General features: G+C 40.9%; 1 protein-coding gene across 1 annotated transcript in view; it reads left to right on the forward strand.

The window, feature by feature from the left end:
- LOC122815742 (patatin-like phospholipase domain-containing protein 2) overlaps positions 1–21,352 on the forward strand; it is a 680,367-nt gene that overhangs the window by 111,805 nt on the left and 547,210 nt on the right. The window contains exon 2 of the mRNA XM_044088494.1: positions 14,306–14,538. Coding sequence (XP_043944429.1) covers positions 14,306–14,538 — 233 coding nt within the window. The remainder of the gene's footprint in view (positions 1–14,305; positions 14,539–21,352) is intronic.

The following is a 21,352-nucleotide window of genomic DNA, read 5'->3' on the forward strand; positions in this document are numbered from 1 at the left end:
TTATCTACTGCCCAGAGTATTCACAAAATGCCTGGCATCAGTAATTGCTCATTGCAGGCTTCAGGGAATTCAAATTTATCCATACCTGGACGACTGCCTGATACAAGCGGACAACAAGATCAAATTAACAAAAGATTTGGAAAAGGTTATTCACCTACTGCAAGCCCTGGGATACACAGTCAACATAAAAAAGTCAAGGCTGGTACCATCCCAAAGGATAACATTCTTGGGTGCAGAACTGGACACATCAAATCAAATGGCATTTCTCACAGCAGAAAAGCAAAAGCAACTACCACTCTATTTCATGGCATTAACAACGCAGAACCAGCTTACAGCAAGGAAAGTCCTGCAAGCCCTGGGTTACATGGCATCCTGCATAATATTGATTCCACATGCCAGACTGCATATGAGGAAGTTGCAATGGTACCTAAGGAATTTATGGTCTCAACACAAGCACAGCTTAGAAACCCAAATTCCAATAATTCCATGCTTGAAGCAAGAATTCCTGTGGTGGGCTCAGGCCTGTCAGTTGAACAGAGGACTGCCTTTCCACAAAACTCACCCAAGCCAGACTATCACCACGGACGCCTCAGACCTCGGTTGGGGGGCTCACATGGCAGACAAGTGTATACAAGGCCTATGGACACAAGACCAGCTGAACCTACACATAAATCAAAAAGAGATGCTGGCAGTGAAACAGGCAATTCAGACATTCAGACCGTTTCTTCAACAGGGTCATTTGCTGATAAGGACGGACAACACCACAGTCATGTGGTATATCAACAAACAGGGAGGCACGCACTCATATCCTCTATGCCGGATGGCAATGGACCTGTGGAATGTGGCCCTGAACCTCAACATTCAGCTACAGGCCATATTTGTGCCAGGAAAAGAAATTATACTAGCAGACACCTTAAGCAGAACTACCACGGATGCCCACGAATGGATGCTACATCCAGGCATCTTCAAATCCATTACAAAGAAATGGGGGCTACCAGAAATAGACCTGTTCACATCCCCACACAACCACCAATTGAGGAAATTCTGCACAAGGACATACCACCCTCTTGCTTGGAAGGTGGACTCCCTATCCTTCAGTTGGGAAAACCTGACAGCATATGCATTCCCACCTCTTCCTTTGAACAAAGTGCTACTGAAGATCAAAGAAGATCACCCAAGGATCATCCTGATAGCTCCAGACTGGCCGAGGCAGCATTGGTACCTGCTACTGAGGAGTATGTCTCGGGCACACGCATGGCCTCTACCTCTAGTGCCTCTACTGCTAACACAGAACAACTTCAAGATCCTGCATCCAAACTTGAAAACTCTGCAGCTAGCTGCTTGGAATATTACATAAAACAAAATAACCCAGATTTATCTCAGAGGGTTAAAGACATTATCCTGGAGGCTCGCAGACCCTCCACAAGGAAAACTTATTCAGCCAAATGGAAAAGATACCTCATTTGGAGTGCAGCAAAAGGAGAAAATGTATCATTAGCAAACATAGCGAACATCCTGGAATATTTAGCAGAACTTTTCCACAATGGCCTGCCTTACTCCTCCATTAAGATTCATGCATCAGCAATTTCTGCAGAATACAACATGGATCCTACAGTCTTCTCTCATCCTCTACTCAGGCAGTTTCTGAGAGGAATTAAAAATGTAAAGCCTCCAAGGAAGCCACCTTTGCCTACATGGGACCTTAACTTTGTGCTGGAAAAGTTAACACTTCCCCCTTTTGAACCAGCAGCGACAGCAGAATTACAGTTCTTATCTTGGAAAACTGCTTTCCTGCTTGCAATCACTTCAGCAAGAAGGGTTTCTGAATTACAGGCATTAATGGCAGTACAGCCCTTCCTTATCTTCCATCAGGATAGAGTGTCCTTGAGAACTAACCCTACTTTTATGCCAAAGGTGGTCTCCAGGGTATCATTGAACCAAGCAATCCACCTACCAACATTCTTCCCCAACCCACAGAATAGGGGGGAAAGACTACTACACACCTTGGATGTGCACAGGCAATTGCGCTACTATCTGGACAGAACCAAGAACAATAGAAAAACTGACCAGCTTCTGGTAGCATATGCAACAGGAACGGAAGGAAAAGCAATTTCAAAACAGACAATCTCAAAATGGATAGGAAATTGCATTAGATTTTGTTACTCTTTTCATGGAAAAACAGCTCCATAAAACATCAGACCTCACTCCACAAGGGCTACAGCCACTACTACAGCTTTCCTACGAGGAGTGGCTACCAAAGACATTTTAGAGGCTGCTACTTGGAGCTCCGTGCATACATTTGCCAAGCATTATAATCTACCTTTATACTCCAGATCCCGAGCAGGTTTTGCAACTGCTGTTTTGCAAGGGATCTTAACTACACCTTAATCATCTTTAGTGCCTCCTCCCCCAGTTTGGCTATGGTATTCTACCCATATGTTAGGACTGCAGATGCATCCTTGAAGGACATAGTACAGTTTTGTACCTACCATAAATGTAGATGTCCGAGAGGTATGCATCTGCAGTCAGGATTACCCATCCTCCTTCCCCTCTGTGGTACTCCTAGGGTATTTGCCCATCTTGTAGCTAGCTGGGGGAAACTATTATGGTGTATTTGTTTGTATATATCTATATACATGTTTATTTTTGTTTGCTCTCTACTGTTTGGAATCATTTGCATTTATCCAAATTTAGCCTTCCTAGAGGGCACCTGACATCTGGGGCAAGAAACACTGAGGAAAATGGCATTGGTTGATGCCTTTATACCCAATTGACAGCAGCTATGACGTCGGGTGAAGTGCGACATCAGCCGAGGCCAGACCCAGACTTTGGAATCCGGCCGACCGAAGGGCTGCCTGAGGCAGGACAACCCATATGTTAGGACTGCAGATGCATACCTCTCGGACATCTACATTTATGGTAGGTACAAAACTGTACTTTATGTATATGAGCCTTAACTGTGTAGCTCTGAAATTTCCTTTCAAAACAGGTAATCATAAACCACCTTGTTCTGTTGGAAGGATGAACTTACCCCACTTAATCCTTGCCCTCTTCTCCTCCTAGATAAATTCTTTCGACTATTTATTAATTACTATCCACAACTTTTTGTCTGGTTGATTTAAAAATATGCCTGACCTGTATATAAAACTAAAGGGACCAAAACATTTTCACTGCTTGTATCTTACTGTCCATATCCATAATCAAGAGCTTCCAGTTTTTCAGATTTTATGTTATCTTTTGTTTAGTCTCTTCCCACATATCCTTATATGCCATAATAGAAGCCATTTGAATCCATATTCCCAAATACTTCATCTTATTGTGCCACCATACGTATGGGCATTGCTGAACTAATTCATATGTGGGTACATAAGTGTAGTCTATAGCTTTTGTTTAATCTTCATTAATCTTATATCCCAGAAAGACATGGAACTGTCTCAGAATGTTCCACAGCACTAAAAAAAAAGTTTCACAGCACAAAAAAAGGGGGCGGGGGGTGAAAAAAAGTCCAATAGGAGTGAGATGTCCTTTTTCTAATATAGCCAATTTTTGATTACTTTACCAATTATATCCTTGACTTTGAGTCCCTTATTTCTTTGTCAGTGGTCCTAAATATAAATCGAATAATGAAGGGGAAGGAGGATACCCCTGCCTGGTTCTTCTCTTCAGACACAACTTATCAGAGAGGAACCTACCAGTTTTAAATCTTGCCTCCGATCCTTCATACAGCCTCCTAATTAACCTTATGCAAATGCTTACATTGCCCTACTCATAACATCCCAGTTTAGTCCGTCGTGTGCTTTCTCTGCATCAAGACCCACCAACAACAGTCTACTTCTCCTGAATCAACATTGTTCTATTAATGTTCTCAAATGTTTGCCTCCCCTCCACAAAACCACGTTGCTCTATATTTATCAATTTTGAAAACACCTCTGTCATTCTTTTAGCTATTATAAACACTTCATGGTTTAATTTTGAATTGGGTCTGTATGAAGCTGGGTTTGATGAGTCTTTACCATCTTTAGGTATTACAGCCATCACAACATTTTTCCACGATCTTGGTGCTTCCCTTCATTTCATAGTATGAAGCCTTTTCTTTTGAGGATTGCATTTTTTTTTCATACACTTCAGCAGTTGATGTTAAACTTTTCACTTAAAAACTGAACATCACAGTGTGCATTGATTCATTAGTAAACGGGCTATGAAATGGAGACACAGTGAGGAGCTGTTTGGCATCTGAACAATTACAGATCTGCTAGTAAATCTGTTTCCTGTATTTTGTTTTGTATCTTATGATAATGTTAAATACATTAAAATAAAAGCAGTTTTAATACCAAGGATAGTGACAAAACATTGCAGATATCACTGCAAGTAACCGCTAGGAAGTAAATAGTATTGCCTAAATGTGAGATTTCAAACATGTTTGGTTTCCATCTTGTCTCTCTGTTTTTATTAACTGTCATGAAAGAAAAATGTTAAACACTGTGGTCTAACAGGAGAAGCCCTAAGGCCAACCAAATTTGATTAGCAGTTCAGGTACTTGGCAGGGTAGAGTGGGAGTGCCCATCCTTGGAGGGGGGGGGGGGGTGCTGAGCAGGACACACACATCCACAATCCTTCATATGAGGGCAGGCTTTACAGTGGGCATCCTGTTGGCAAGAATTTAGCTCACCAAGCTAGAACCTGGTAGTAGTTCTCATTACCAAGTGCATTGGAGTGTGTACTTAAAGGAGAAGGACATTATTAGTCTCCATGGTGAAGCAAGTAGCCCATAGCATTGGGTTAGGGATCTGCACACATTTGCTCTAATTGCCAATATGTCGGTGAGAGCACAAGCACATTTTTATCTACTGAATGACCACCTCCAGTTTGCTGTTGTCCTTGCAGATGATCTAGGGACTCACCACTTCTAGGGGAATGAGTGGGCTCGAGTCCAGTAGGCAGAGACTTGATGGTCAGCAGTCAGTGGGAGGGAGGAATAACTTATAAAAAAGTTTTTTTTTTTTTTTTTTTTAAGATAGATTACAGACAAAATATTGATCTGTTTTGATTTTTTTTTCCAGCTGATAGGGTGTTTTTCAGAGGCACATGATGTAGATTTTAATTTTTTCTTTTTGATACAGTAACCATAGTCTGTCTCTTGACATGTGGTGGAAGTCATGTATTTGTAGCACTGTAGTTTTCATATATAATCTTTGTACATGATGACTTGTTTATTACTTTAATGTGTTGTAATTTATACCATAGCTTTTCTTCCTGGGGCATTACGAGAAATGGCACTGTTTCCAGCTAGACCTGTTTGGTCAACATGTAACATAAATAAAACTGCGCCTACAAAATTTATCTCAGCTCTTACGGCCTAGACACCGTTTCTGGAGCTTGTGCTGCTATTCCCTGTAAGGGTTAGCTTTCATATTAAGCCTGTTTAATCATATTATATTAAGATGTTAGGACTTTGTTCTGTATACAACAGTCTGAGTGTTCCTGATTGTACACCGGTATTTCTCAGGGCACAATACTGCTCTCTTATAAAAAGACCTGCTGAGTCAGGTTATGTTTAAGGGATAATAATGTCTAAAGTCCATGCCAAACATAGTATCGGTGGCGCTCACTTTGGAGCTTTTAGAATATCCTCTTTGCATTCTGTATTCAGCAGGATCAGAGTTGCCTTGTAAATGTTATGTTAACAAAAATCTTGACTGACTCAGCATTTTTGTTTGCTTCAGATTTGTAACCAAAAGCCTTTAACTCTTGCTCCTTCTAAATCAAGCATGTGCAGGTGGAAGAGGATTTTTCTAAGAATAATTGTGCACCAGATCATAAATTAAAAGTTCTAAATTAAGTTGACTTTTCATTTTAGAGACTTGAACAAATGTTTTTCATTATAGATTTTCTTCTGTTTTACATGCTAGTGTCATGTATTTTGTTTAACTGTAAATGCTGTTGAAGTTTCTGCTTTAAATCTGTAATAGACTGTTTTCAAAACACCTGTTAACCGGTCCTGGTGCTAGCATTTATAGGTCTGTTTTTCCTAGACTTTATGAGGATATTCTCGCTAATGGTTGGTTTTCTTTTTGGGACTTCACATTTAGCAGTTTTCTTAGTACAGCATTACCTCATCTTTCTTGAGAGGCCAGGCAGTTATCCTATTTCTGCTTATTTGGACATGCTTGTCTTGTTAAAGTGTGACTGCAGTGAAATGCAAGCCCGTAAGTGAGAGTCTTTCTTTCGTTCGTTCATTCGTTTGTTGGTCAGGGTTAGAGCTCTAATCCTCATGAACTATTTTTAGATTTGCGTATTACAGAACAGAAAACAAGTAAAAATGCATGCAGTACAGAGTATAAATGATTTTAAAATAAAAATGTGGTATGCAGTTGAAACAGTAATGCTTAATTTCTCAGTAAAGTCCCACGAGTAGGCCAAATTGAATTGATGGAAGGAGATTCTCGACTTTGCATTGGAGTGGAAAACTGACTTGTACTTCCTCACCACCCCTCCGACATTCACACGTTGTAACACTGCCCCTCCATCCTTTACATTTTTATAGAGATCATTTTCTAGGAAACAAATCTGTCCATACTAATTAAAGTGTTTTTAATCCATTTTGTACAATTTCCAGAACTTAATGCTGTGTGTCACTTCTTTATTCTGTTGGCAATTAGGATTAGTTGGCAGTGATGTTAACACAAACTGCTGTTAAACACAACCATTTTTCATCCTGAGCATTAACAGCAGAGAAGTACAGTGACAATTGAAAAATAGCATGTTTGCAAAGCAGATATGAGCACAGTACAAGTTAACAAAGCAGTTATTTTAATGTCTCCCCTTTCACTTATGATCCGTGTGTCCTTTGATTGTCTCAGCAGTACTGCTTTACCCACTGACTGTAGGATGCAGCTGACAGCTTGCCACAGTCTCACCCTACTGAGTGAGTTTGCTTGATTCTAGGGTGATTCAGACTTGTGACTGGAAATTTTTGGAAGTAGGTGAAACAATTGACTGAGACAGTGACCAGACAAGTTTTTTACCAGGGGAATGGAGTGCAGTGGACCATGAAATGGGTTTTTGCCTGACTGTGCATGTCATACTGTCCTGTTGTGTCATGTCCCATTACTTTTCTAAATGTTGAACCTGCAAGGACTTCTGAGCTCTGCCAGGCGTCCTGTGGACATCACTTATTCTGGCCACAGAGGAGAGCAAGCCATCTTTGTCTTTTCAACCAGCTTTTCAGGGTCAAACCCAGATCCTCAGTTTAATGCATAGAAGGTGAGCCTGTGTAATAGATGCTATGCTGCAGAGCAGAGTGCAAATAAAGCTTCAGTGAGAAATGGCTAGATAGCTTAGGTTCGTAGGTGAGTACTAAGCTAGCTGCCATTGTGGGCCATTTTAAGCTGAGCTAATATTCTTGAAAGGTATACCTTGTGTCTGTCAGGTAAGCACATTAACCATTATGCCAAACCCCAAAACCCAGAATTCAACTCTGTACCTTGTGTCTGTAAGGCAAACACTATCTTTGGAGGGGGCTCTCCAGCATGGGGCTTATGGATGGGGATGCTTCATGTAAGAGCAGCTGGAACAGCTCTGTTGTAAGCGTGAAGCCTGAACATGAATGGATTTGTACCTAGTAGTTCATTCATTGGGATGAGATTTTTCAGAAGGTTGCAGCTGTGAAGGAAGATGCATATGAGATACTTTGAGATTTGACTAGAATAGTAGGAGGCACAGCAGAGGGACGGAGAGGACAGCTACAGCCAACTGTAGGCAGCAATATCTGACTGTAAGGCCGGGGATAAAGCCCTCACTACAGACCAGGCAACCTGAGTTTGATTAGCAACTCAGATGCTTGATGGTGCAGGCCAATTAATCCATGGTAGAAACTGGGGATTCACACTAAGTGATGTCTACAGGGTTGGGACAGGACTTTTGGCTGAGTTGCAAACTGAGATGTGGTTGGTATGCCACAAAACCCTTCATATGTCATCTCCTCACACAGTACAGGTATGCATAGAGGAGATAATTAGGCTTTAAGGAGAAAACATTCCCTCTGCAGCAGTACAAAGCTGCCTCAGGTTGACTCAATCGCTTCACCAATCCAAACTTGGTTGGAATCATTCCAGGGGAGTTCAAGTCTGATTCAGTAAGCCCAGTAGAAAAGGAGAGGCACTCAGAGCAGCGGATGGTGCTATGGTGAGCCAAAATGGGCAAAAAAGTTGTTGTTGTTTGTCTTACTTGGTTGGAATCATTCCAGGGGAGTTCAAGTCTGATTCAGTAAGCCCAGTAGAAAAGGAGAGGCACTCAGAGCAGCGGATGGTGCTATGGTGAGCCAAAATGGGCAAAAAAGTTGTTGTTGTTTGTCTTTCGGCTTTTTCCCGGTAAGGGGTCGCCACAGCGGAATTCCGGTCTGCTAATGATTGGAAGTAGATTTTTATGAAACGCCGAGGTGCCAGCTCGACACCCAACCTTTAGCAAAGGCACGCCCATTTACGCACGCATGTTTTTCAAACGCTACCCAACCGCGGGGAGCACATGCAGAATATAATTTTGTTTATTTTGATCATATTAGTAGAATAAACTGGTCTCTTTCAGTGAAATTAAATGTGTGTGTGTGTGTGTGTGTGTGTGTGTGTGTGTGTGTGTGTCTGGAGGGGAGTGAAGGGGTGATGAGTTTATAGACTAATTATAGAATAGCCAAATTTGACCATAGGCCATATGCAACTTGCCAGCACTCACCTGTCTAAATGACAAGGATGAGAAGGAATCTCGTTGCTTGACATGCAGGGGGATTCTGTTCCAGAGCAAGGGGGAGACCCAATCTTCCACTCTTAGCTTTATTTATTTCTCGATGAAGGTTGAGATCTCAGGTTCTGCTATTTGCTGCACAATTTGATTTGTTGAAGAAAAAGAGGTTCTGGATTCTTAAGGGCAAAGTAAGTTAAGCATGGGGTTCTCCTCAGAATTGTCTGCAGCAGTGAACACAAGATCAAGGACTCCAGTCTCTTCTTACCAAAGAATTTTACGAATGGGGATCATTTTTGCTAGGAGTCTGCCACATGCTACATACCAAAGGGTGCATTATATTATGTAGGGTAAAAAGTAAAGGAGCAACAGATTCCCTGGTTTTGAGAGGGGATGGTAGTTTCCAGGGAGCAATTTACTGCAAACCTGCTAGCCGGTGTGTTAGTAATGGCTTTTATGTTCTGGAAACTGGAGATAAATCGTCAGATGGCCTTTTGAATACATCTAAGCACTTTTTTTTAAGTTATTGCTTTCAGTCCCTGTTTTTCAAAAAAAAGTCTTTTTTCTTGCCCTCACAATTGTTTATCTTGTGCCAAAAGTGAATTTAGAAATACAAAATGTTGTTAAGCTATATAGGCATTTAATTTGTAGCATATTTCTTTAGAAAGGACCCCAGCATTATGAATGAACATTAGTAGTTTTTCAGGAGCTGCCCTCATAGCTGAAGTACTTTAACCAGATGCCCCTAATATATGGCAGGGAGTTGAACAATTTGCTGAATCTCTTTCCCCGGTGTGATCTGTGAGCTGGGGTTATTAGGTGGGCTGGTATAAGCTTTGTGTGCTGCTGTCATACTCCCATGGCCAGGGAGAAGCAGAACAAAGTGGCTTAGTAGTGCTGAGGTGGGCAGTAAGTCGCTGGTTTGAATGCAACTGTTGAGCAGTTCGGCAGGATAAAATACTTTTTTCTTTAGGATAACTCTGTCCCCAACCTTAAATATTCCAGTCTGTCAGGGAACAAAAATTCTGAAGTATGTTACCTGAATGTTGGTAACTGTGTTGCACATTTTTAAGTTTAAGAATTTCATTGATATTTTACCCCGGAACTGAAGAAAGGTAAATTTAAAATCTTTTTACATGTTACAGTTGCAAGCTGTGAGATGTAAAAGAAACATATTTATATACATCATTTCTAACAAGTGAAGGAGTGCATTTGGTATATATTTGAGTCTTGACATCTACTCCATTGTTGCTTATTAAGTTAGCAATGGGGTGGAAGCTGAGTAATTGTTATTACAGTGCTTACAACTGCACTGTCTGGTTCCTTTGTTGAGATTACCCCCCCCCCTCCCTTCTCATGAGCCCATTGAGGATCATGCAGCCGGGTTACAATCCCTATCTTATATGCCCATTGTCATACCCACTGCAGACACCACGTTTGCTGCCTGTTTCCTCACGTTTGAGACAGCTGTTATTCTTGTTTGCTTGACCCATGTACACTTGAATGTTTTCACCTTGTTTGCCTGTACTTCAGTTGGAAGCCTGTTCATAGCCTTCACTTTGCTTTTTATGAGTAAATGTTTCTGTATATCAGCTGTTACCCTCTTTCTTCTCAACATGTTGTCTATCTCTGATTTCTATAAAGATCCATTTTCTTTGCATGTTTTTGTTTATATCAGTGATATACTGAAGAGTTTCATAGAAAAAAATGAAAAGGAATACTGTAGCTGTCTTCAAATTATGTAAAATGAACACATATGTGTTCACTGCAAACAGACTAGAAACGTGTACCAATGTATTTTATGCCATTGTGCATCAGGGCTGGCAACTCGGCACGTAAAAATCAGCTGCCAATCATTAACAGACCGGAGTTCCTCTGTGGCGACCCCTAACCGGGAAAAGCCGAAAGACACAACAACAACAACAAAGTGAGCCAAGTGTATGCTTATCAGTCCCAGCCTTTCTGAAATGTACAAACTAATGACTTGTGAACAACAGTTTGAGGACATAATGAGGAGGCAATGGGAGGTATCAGCTAGAATGCATTGCAGATTGTCAGTCAGTTTGAACATGCAGGCATAGTATACTGACTTGCTGGTGTTCCTGTAGGGTACTTTGTACGTGACATGTGTACTTATGTCTAGTTTTACTATTTTGTCATGACATGCATTTTATGCTGACAATAACCATTTAACTCTTGTCAACTATGTCACAAGAACAGTCTACATTGTTTTACATTCCAACAGCTATGCAGTCACTAGTAAAGATTTGCACTTTTCTTTGCATGACACCTCATACTTTCACAAAACTCTCTTATTTTCATTGGTACTGACTCTCCATACTATACAGTCTTGTCATAGATATCATTTTTGTTTTAAAACATTTTGAGGCATTAGAATTTCTTGGCCTGCTCAGAACAACCATGTCTGCGTAATTTGCAGCTGGTATGTAGGAATGCATTTAATGCCTGTCAGTAGGCAGTGACATGGAAGCTTTGTGAGTAACAGCAGGGAGCCAATTTAGAGTTAGATTACAGTGCATTCAAGTGTTCAAAGTGGAATAGTTGTCGAGGGAGCAGTTTTGTTTTTTAGCTTTTCACACAGTGTTCATTCAGTTAAAAAAAAAAAAAAAAAAAAAAAAAAGGCAGAGGACACGAGTGAATTGATGATGTTGTTTTATTAGTCTTAAAAAATTTTCAGCTTTAGGTCTGCCCCCCCCCCCCAAAAAAAATGATGAATAAAACCTGCTGTAAAAAAAATTATAGCGTCCTATGCAACTACTAGGTTCAGTTGTCATTGAGGCTAGCGTTTGGTGCTGAAAATCTCCATAGTAGAGACTCCCAGGAGAGTAATAGGAAACCCCACGAGTGAAGAAACTAATTACTAATCCATTATTATGCAGGCTGTCCAAAGGAAAACAGTTTTTATTTATTTTGCTAATTAACCTACTTTTATTAATTACTGAGTTTTAGTGGGTAGGCTTTCACTGTCTGGATCAAATGGTTGTAATGAAATTTTTCTTTTTCTAGTATTGTGATATTTCTTTTGGATAGTTTTTCTTGTATCCCCTCAGTAAATGAGCTCTGCCCGTTAGGACTAGCCCACTCAGGAGAATATAAATAAAGTCAAGGTCTTAATCTTGCTAAGGGATCACCTGTTATGTAGGAGAAATGTAGTAATGGTGTTTAGCTAATACAGAAAGGATATGAAGTCATGCTGGGGCTGCATGTGTTTTGGTTTTGGAGAAAAATTGCATTTTTTAAGCCATGTGGAAAGAGAAGATTTTGATTAATTCAGGAAGTGAACTTCATATTCTGGAGTCATAAATGGAAAAAAAAAAGATAAGCACCAGTCTTACAAAAATGTAAGTACTGCACATGATGAACTCAAAGCAGATGAAATATGTAGAAAAGTGTTGGTGAACCTTTTGGGGTGCAGCTTGGTTAATGCTGACTGCTGAAGTTTACCCCCATGTGAGCAAGATCCTTGTTTACATGGGAGACCCAGAGGAAGATACTTGACCAAACAAGCCCAAAGACTTAAAGTTGACAGTCAACGTAAGCAGCATGCCACTGTCATTTAGGAGGGAACCAGAGTACCCTAGAAAAACAGTTTTGTTAAAAAGGTTTATACTCAGGGTTGCCAGACGTCCCTATTTGGGCGGGACTGTCCCGAGATCAGTAGCCTGATCCCGAGTCCCGCCCTGCCGGTTTAAATCCCGGCCAGCCTCCACTTTGTTTGTTTTTGATTGACCCGTATACCTGGCATACGGGCCAATCAAAATTGCTAAACACGGAGTTCTTGTGTTCGCATAATAAAACACGAAGCCGTGTTTAGCGATTTTGATTGGCCCATATGCCGCATACGGCCAATCAAAAAGCGCTAAACACGGAGCTTTTCGTGTTTAATGCGGAACTGCAATGCATTAAACACGAGAAGCTCAGTGTTTATTGCAGGCAGAGTGAGCTAGCTCAGTTCTTTAATGCGGAACTGTGTTCCGCATTAAAGACTTTTTTTTTTTTAAGTAAATCTGCAAGAGGACATATTAGGACACACTTAAAAAAATGCTGAAGAGGCAAACTGAAAGTGCAAGGTGGTTGACACAAGGGGTGTACACAAAAATGTTGCTTCCGAGAAAGGGTGGTGAACGATTGGAACAGCTTTCCTGAAAGGGCATTAAGGTAATAAATAAATAAATGAACAAATTCAAAAATGCATGTTGCAGTGATAAGGTCATCCTTTTGAAGAGTTCGGAAGGGGTAGATGAATAGCTGTTAGCAAGTCGGACCTACATCTTGTGCGATATATTTTGGAGGAATAGCTGTTAGCAAGTCGGACCTACATCTTGTGCGATATATTTTGTATAGATTAGCAGGGCTGTCAGGCCTTATCTACAAAGAAAATCCATATTTTAGATATAAGAATGCTTCATTGTAAATAAGAATCTCTTTGTAGGCATAAGAGATGCCTTTGCTTTGCCTAAACACACAATCAGGTATTTCCTCTTCCTTTCCCTTTATAATTTGAAGTCGCAGACCAAGTATGTATGCAGGCTAAGTAATGTAGAGAAGGGTGAGAGGATCATTGTAATCTCTGGTAGATGCTGAATGATTACATTTTTTATATTTATTTTAGGTAAGCATGGTCGTGTCTTCAGGATATGCAGCAGAAGAAATACTGTTTGACATAACTTGCCAAAATATAGTGGAAATAGTCTTTTTTACTCCAATTGTAATTAATCCCTGCTGGTGTCCAGCCCAAAGCAGGTTTGAACAGGGTGCTGCTTGTTGTCTTGGAAGCTTAACAAGTCAGCTGGAACTTGTCAGGAGGATGCCTGAATTCACCCATCAGTATGAGCTATACAGCTATGAAACACAGATTTTTTTTTTCTCATCCCTTTGTTGCACAGTAATTAGTAGGTTTTGCAGAAGGCCAAATAAGTAATGTTTTCCCTTGACTTTATTTTTAACATAATCAGAGGTTGTTTTCATCTGCAGTGTTTTTCTGTCGGCCTGCTGATGCCTGTTGGTGAGCTAGCTGAGTTCTTTAATGCGGAATGTGTTCCGCATTAAAGACCTTTTTTTTTTTTTTTTGGTCTTCAGTTGCCGAAGACCTTTTTTTTTTTTTTGGTCTTCAGTTGCCGAAGACCTTTTTTTTTTCGTGAGAGACCTTCTATTTTTTTTTTGTCCCTACCTGGGTTGCTGGAAATGTGGCAACCCTGTTTATACTTGAGTACAGAGGTAGTTTAAAAAAGCTGAATTGGTAAATGTTCTGTGTACTGTGATAGTGGATGCAAATCAGTTTGTTTAATAGACATTTTGCTGACTTGCTGGATTTAAGCTGAGCTGAGCACACAATTTAAAAACATTTTGTATAAAGTTTTCAAGTTGCTTTTGGTGTTTACCAATACAGCAAAATGCTGTGTCATATCTAAGTTGCTCGTAGTCATTGGTTACTCATTGGATTACAGATGAATGATGAGGTAAACATGAAAATACATTCTATCTGTGTTTGGCCAGTCTGCATCATTTCAAAACAGTAAAATACTTTCCTACTTTTTTTTTCTTAATAAAGCACAGTGTTGTGGTGCTGTGATGGAACTTGCCAAAGAAGCCAGAAAGCGACATTTGGGACCCCTTCATCCTTCATTTAACTTGGTCAAGATTGTGAAAAAGGGACTAAACAATACCCTCCCAGACAAAGCACACGAGCTGGCATCCGGTCGACTTTGTATATCTTTGACTCGAGTGTCAGATGGAGAAAATGTGCTTGTGTCTGATTTTAACTCTAAAGAAGAACTTATTCAGGTATGAAAACATTTACAGTTTTTTAGGAATGGAAAATCTTAGAGAAATCGCAAATACATCTTACATTTTTTTCTTTTTATAAATGGTATTTTTTGTGGTCATTCCTTGCGAACAACAATACAACACTTAACAGCATTTTTATAATAATTGGGCTAGGGTTTCCTAGGCTGCAACTCATTCCATGCCTTTCGGCCCCAGAATACAGCTGGAAGCTCCAAAGGCGGTGATGTTTCCATATTCTTAAAGGATATGCACACCTCTAGACTGGTAGCCCAACATAATGCATCAGAGATACTTCAGGTGCAACTAACACTGGGTAAGATGGCAGTATAAGTCATAGCCTGCTACAGAACCACAAACATGTCCCTAGACTCTCACTCTAACTTCCTATGTACCCTGGAATCTGTCAAGGTCCAACCCAAAACTCTCATACTGGGTGACTTCAACTACCCCTCCATCAACTGGGAAAACTATTCAAGTACCAAGTACAGGCCCAACGCTTTCTGTAATTTATCAGTTCCAATGTCCTGGACCAGCTCATTCTGACCCCCACTAGAGGAAGCAACATCCTTGATCTGATTATCACCAACATGGGAGACCTTTCCTCCACACCTATAGTCCATTCCTCCCTGGTTAAAACCTGACCACAAACTGATCTTCATGGAAATCTCCATCTCACCCACATCCCCCGCTAAGGTGACCACCCTGAAAGACTTCTCTAAAGCTGACTTTGGGCTCCTAAAAACAAAGGTGGCTAACTTCTCGGCACCCATGCCAATGGAAAATAGCCGTATGACTGCCGGATCATACACCAATGCACTGCATGAGCATGTACATAAATGCATGGACTTTGCCATGCCAAATAAAGCAAAGATGCTCTCCTCCAAAAAAAAAGGAAGCCAATCTGGTGGGCCCCAGCCATCAATAAACTCTACAACAGAAGAAAGAAACTGCTGCAGTAAAAAATGAAGTCACAAGACACGAAAACCTCCCTTATCAGTCTCAACAAAAAGCTGAGATCCCTTTTCAAATCCTCTAAAGCCAGCTATGAAGGTAGAGCTGACAACCAAAACAACCACAAAGCCTTCTATAGCTGTATCAAAAACCTCAAAGGCAATACCCAGATTTGCTCTGAGTTACTGCACAATGGCATCTTCAGTACTGAGCCAACAGATATAACCAACATACTGGCCGATGGATTCAGTGCCAACTTTACCCCTTTCACCCCACCAAGGGCCCTATCACAGTACCGGAAGAAAGCCTGGTACCCACCATTTCTGTGGCACAGGTAAAAGCTGCATTGTCCAAAGCCAAGAATATAGCATCCATGGGAACTGATAATATCCCTGGCTGCGTTCTGCATGAGCTACAAAATGAACTGGCACCACATCTGTGTGCCCTGTTCAGTCACAACCTTCCGCTCCATAAAAGGGGAGCAACTACAGACCCTGGGAACTATCGCCCCATCAGCTTGACAAGTGTGGTATGCAAAGCTATGGAGCACATCATCATGGACCTGCTTAACAAAGAGATAGGCAGTCTCCAAACTCTTGACCTCATGCAGTTTGGCATTGTCAAGGGGAGATCCTGCCTGCTGAACCTGGTTGACAAGGCAGTCACCAAGACTGTGGATGAGGGTAAAGCAGTGCATACAGCCTACCTTGACCTGGCCAAGGCCTTTGACACCATTCCCCACTCAGGTATCATTGCTAAACTCACCAAACTAGGCATCAATCCTTACAGCACTGTGTGGGTTGCATATTGGCTCACAGACAGGACCCACAGATTGAAAGTTGCAGATTCTAAGTCAGACTGTCAGCCAGTCAGGAATGGAGTCCCACAGGGCTCGGTTCTGGGCCCTCTCCTGTTTGACATCTATTCAGAAGTCCAGGCCAACACAGAAGGACTCTGGATGACCAGGTTCACTGATGACTGCAAGCTAGGAGTCATTATCAACTCCCCAAGTGATGCAGACCTCCTACAAAAGGGCCTCTCTGAGACCAATGACTGGTGTTGGAACCATGGCCTGAAGTTTAACGCCAAAAAATGCGTTATCATCCCCTATGGAAAAAACTCAGTTCCCACAAATTACCACGTTGATGGGAGCCCACAAATTACCACGTTGATGGGAGCCCACTGAACACTGAAGGGGGCCATAAGAGATCTGGGCACCCAGGTTGACAGCCACCTCACATTCGACCACCACATTGCCACTGTGGTCAGAAAGTCCTTCTACATGGCACATCTTATAACCAAAGGTTTCGCATCCAGGAAGAAAGAGGTCATCATCCCTCTCTACTCATCCCTCATTAGACCAGTTGTTGAATATAATGCCTCGTTTGGCATGTACCTGACCAGACACCTGCAACAGCTGGAGAGGCCACAAAAGTACCTCACAAAAAGGATTCTAGGCCTTAAACACATGTCCTACATGGACAGACTCAAAAAAACTTCAGCTGTTCTCAGTCTCTGAGCTCTGCTTGACTTACAAAGCTATATCCAATCCAGCCCTACTTGAAATGCTACACCTAAAGAAATCCCCCTATGCCACACGCTCCAGAGATCACAACCTCATTACCACAGTTAACGGAACATGCTAGAGGGACAGGTTCATCTCCCAAAGGCTGTCCATACTCTGGAATAAGCTTCCCATTCATGTCAAGCAGAGCACCTCGCTGGCCCTCTTCAAGAGAAATCTTGACGTGTGGATGGGTAACAAAGTTCACTCCAGGGATCATTCCAGTTGCCCTGCTGGATAGGAGCACTGTGAATTAACATCGGAAGGCACGGTACCTGGGCAATTTTTGGGGGGCTAGGCTTGTAAAGGCTCCAGGGCCATTAGCCTAGTACACACCTATGAACATATGAACCTATGAATGAAATCTCTTGTTAAAAGTCTTTCTTCAGAAGACATACATCATGTTTGCATAAACTGAACAAATCTTTGTTTGTGTGGAAACAGGTCTTCAGTTTAATTTTTATTATTTGCTACAGTTGAGCAGTCGGTTAGTTTTACTGGTTGAATCCCTCCAGTATGTTCTGTTTATGTTGGAAAAGTGATTATGATCTCTTGAGTGGATGTAGATCTAATCATATAGGGTCTGTTGAGGCTATCTATATGAGGTATAGATCGCCCCTCAGTAATCTGTATGATATCAAGAAGAGGAATAATGCTAATTTTCTGGGATCAGTGGTGAGACTATCTGTGATCTCCCATCCTTCCTCAAGAAAAAAATCCAAGAAAGTAAAGGTCCCAACAGTGATTCATCTAAATTCCAGTGGTGACCTTTGTCCAAAGGTTACTCCTGTATCCTTACCTACTATTAGGGCTGGCTTTACGCATAGGCTGACTAGGCAATCACCTAGTGCACCATGCTTGCCATTCTTGCAGAGATGCTCTACTTACATTTTAGAGCAATGTTTCGTTGCTCTAACAAATAAATAAATAAAGCCAGGACTGGCTTTAGGCCAGTTGGACCAATTTAGCTTAAGATCCTGCACTGTCACCAAATGGTACCTTCATCTGGTTCCAGTACTGATGTGAAACTGTTTTTTCCAAGATATCTTACCTGTTGCTGCAGGCCACAGATGCAGGATTCACCGCATTCATAATTGTAAGCAGATATCTCAACTCTCCGGTATTTACCAGAAAATACAGAATTTTAGTTTAAAATAATAGGTGTCACAAAGTTCTAAGTAGCCCCTTTGAATTAGACTTTTTTTCACTTAGCGTGCTATGTTTTATCAGTCATTTGTGTATAGCAGTCTGCCAGCTGTGCATTCACTTTTCAGCATCCCTTTGATTGCTTGGATTTCTGAACAGTAGTAATTGCACAAATTGTGTTTACTTAATAGTTAATGTCTTTGTGAGAGTTAAAAGTATGTGACTTTCATGATAGTGCAGGACTCTACAGATAGCATGGGAATGAAGGCTGCAAGGGTAGAAGAACAGACAGTAGGCTGCAAGGGTAGAAGAACAGACAGTAGTTAAGATAAAGTAGATCTGAGGAAGAAGATGCAAGGTAGTATACCTAGTTAACAGAAGCCTAAAAGAAGACTACATCTTGGATAGTGTGATTCTGGCAACAGACATGGAAAGAACTTTTGATTTTAATTATATTTCATAATCTGAAGGTAGCCAGGCTTTGTGTGAAGTCAGTAACAGAATGCACAGATATATGAATTTTAGAAAATAAAAACTTGTTCTCTTGTGTAGACCCATGATGAGATCACATGAGAACTATCTGGTATATGGCAGCTTATTAGGTATGTGGACGAAACTACAGGAATTAAATATTTGTTGGTTTGCACAATGTGAGTGGGCCAAAATGAATTTCTTCTAAAAATTTTTGTTTGCTCTAAATTTATTGCTTTTAGTAATTTACACTAAACACAGTCATTCTAAGCAGACAATGTTGGATATGTTAAATATCTCGTGTCAATGTTTTATTTTTAGTACAGCATAATTGTATATGTTCCTGATATGTAATCTGAAATCTTAAATCCAGTAGGCCATGAGGCTGGGAAGGAGGGCTAAAGGGAACAGGAGGGGCAGAGCCAAGGAGGTACCATCAAACTGGTCCAAATTGGGCCCCGCAACAAAAAGAAAAAGATAAATTAAGCCTGTGGAACATCGGGAAATCCAAGGGGCAGTGCTACATTTGACTTCACATAACTCGGTCAACATAGCCAGGACAAGGGAGTTGACACCTTGCAGCGTTCAAATTATTTTATAGTTGAAATAGTCAGGGACGTTATCCAGACAAAGTTTGAAGAGTGGCGTGGTGAGTTAGTGTCACTGTAAATAATGTTGGCAGTAATCAGCCAGATACTTTTTGACAAAATTTGTGGCTTTGTGTGGACACTTGAGATGAGCAGAGTGATATGCTGACTTGAGATAAATGTTATTACTAATTTTACATTATTGCTATCAGACTGGCCGTGGTCTACCAGATTTTTTTTTTTTTTTTATTATTAGTGATGTTGGCATTGATCAACTAGATACTTCGGGTAGTGTTTCTCTGGCATTATGAGTTATGTGCTGCAACTTGGATTGGAATATTTTAATGTGCTGTAACATGTTTGTGTGGACTGCGGAGGTGAAATAATATTACATCAGATGTCATGACTGCAACTGCTGGGTGGGCATTGGGGTTGGCTTACGGCAACTAACTGAACCCCTTGTTGTTTGCTCAGTTTAAAATCGTCACTGTGTAGCTTTGCAGGACTGGTCTGCATTTCTGAGAAATAAGGAGGACTACGTAACTGGACACCTCATGTGCATGGACAGACTAAGCATAAGTGCTGTGTCTGTCTTCTTTGGAGGGAAATGACTAAGTACATGTTACCGTTACCATTTGAATTGCTTATTATTTTGGCTTTGCATGATTATTGTGATTATGTGAAACAAAATGCAATATTTTAATGTGTGGTAACAAAGGTGGAATATATTACACTGACATTCTTTTTCATCACAATCAAATGTGTGCATTGTACATAGAAGTGATTGTAACTATTTGGTGAGGGTTGCCTTAATGAAAGTAACTGACGCTGATGTCATTTGCTCGGGTTTAACAGTCATCTCTAACAAAAAAGGGGGAATAGATAGGGGGGATGCTGGTGGCCCCCACACACCAAGGTTGTATAAGTGCATTTTGACATGGGCCTCGTAATTACCTCTGCCCTGAACCCTACCTAGTCTAAAACCAGCGCTGCTCATAGATGTACACAAAAGGTCACTGTACTTGTGGGGTGGGGGGTGTATTAGGATGATGTCATTATTTCTATAATATTCCTCCCAAGTCTCCTAGGCCATGATGTCCTGTGTTGGGCTGGAACAGTGTGGTCATTATTTTTCTAACTTTCCTCACAAACTTCAGAGAGGTGCACAGAGGTCACTATATATTGTATAGGGGCCATTCTGTCTGTAGAATTAACAAGTTGTAAGCATTACTGTAACCATTTTTTTTTTCATTTTTGTCACAATTAAAATACCTGTTGCGTATACAGGTGGCTGTTTTTTTTTTTTTTTTTTGAGGACATTAAATATGTGCGTTTAGATATGTCCGACAGCAGATATGTTGTGTCCTGTTTGGTTTTTTCGTGTTTGTCTGAGTCTGACATCAGAAGGGTTCACAGAAAGTGTCAGTCTTTCTGTCTTTCAGGGTAGGCTAAGGTGAGGAGGTATGCTGTATATAAGTACGACAACAGCATCTTAAAATATGACTGTGGGAATTTGTGCTTTAATTTTAATCCCATTTTAACATTGGAGGGGGATGCACAAAAGAAACAACGTATTTTGAGGTGGAGGGGTTGGGGTCAGGTACTATTCCTAGATATAATTGCTGTATCCTCACAAAAATTTGTCTTCTCATTTTATTATGAACTGTTGTTTGCCCAGCTTTGAGCATTAAAAGTTGGATACATCTTATTTCTTCCTTGAAATAAGAAAGTAGGATTGGATTTCTGGCAGATGTTTACTTTAGGACACACTAGGATACACAGTAGCAAGCACTGGCCCCTATGTGACATGGGACAAGACAAGGTTACAAGATTTGGGATGATTGCCATCCACTTAAAGGGCAATTTATTCAGGGAATATTTTTTTATTGTTACTGTGGTTTAGGAGATGAGAGATTAAACAGACATTGTAATTTATGGGGAGTGGTGGAGGGGCATCTACAACTCTGCCTCCCTCACACTAGGACCACAATTCACTTAAAATTTTGTATAACAAGGGGTGAAGGCCCCTTGGTTGATGTGGGTAGTTATCTCGGGGGTTTGTTTACTTTTGGACACCTTAATGTAAAAAGAA

This window comes from Protopterus annectens, chromosome 11.part0 (genome assembly GCF_019279795.1).
Source record: "Protopterus annectens isolate FY-2018-M chromosome 11.part0, PAN1.0, whole genome shotgun sequence".
NCBI lineage: Eukaryota > Metazoa > Chordata > Ceratodontiformes > Protopteridae > Protopterus > Protopterus annectens.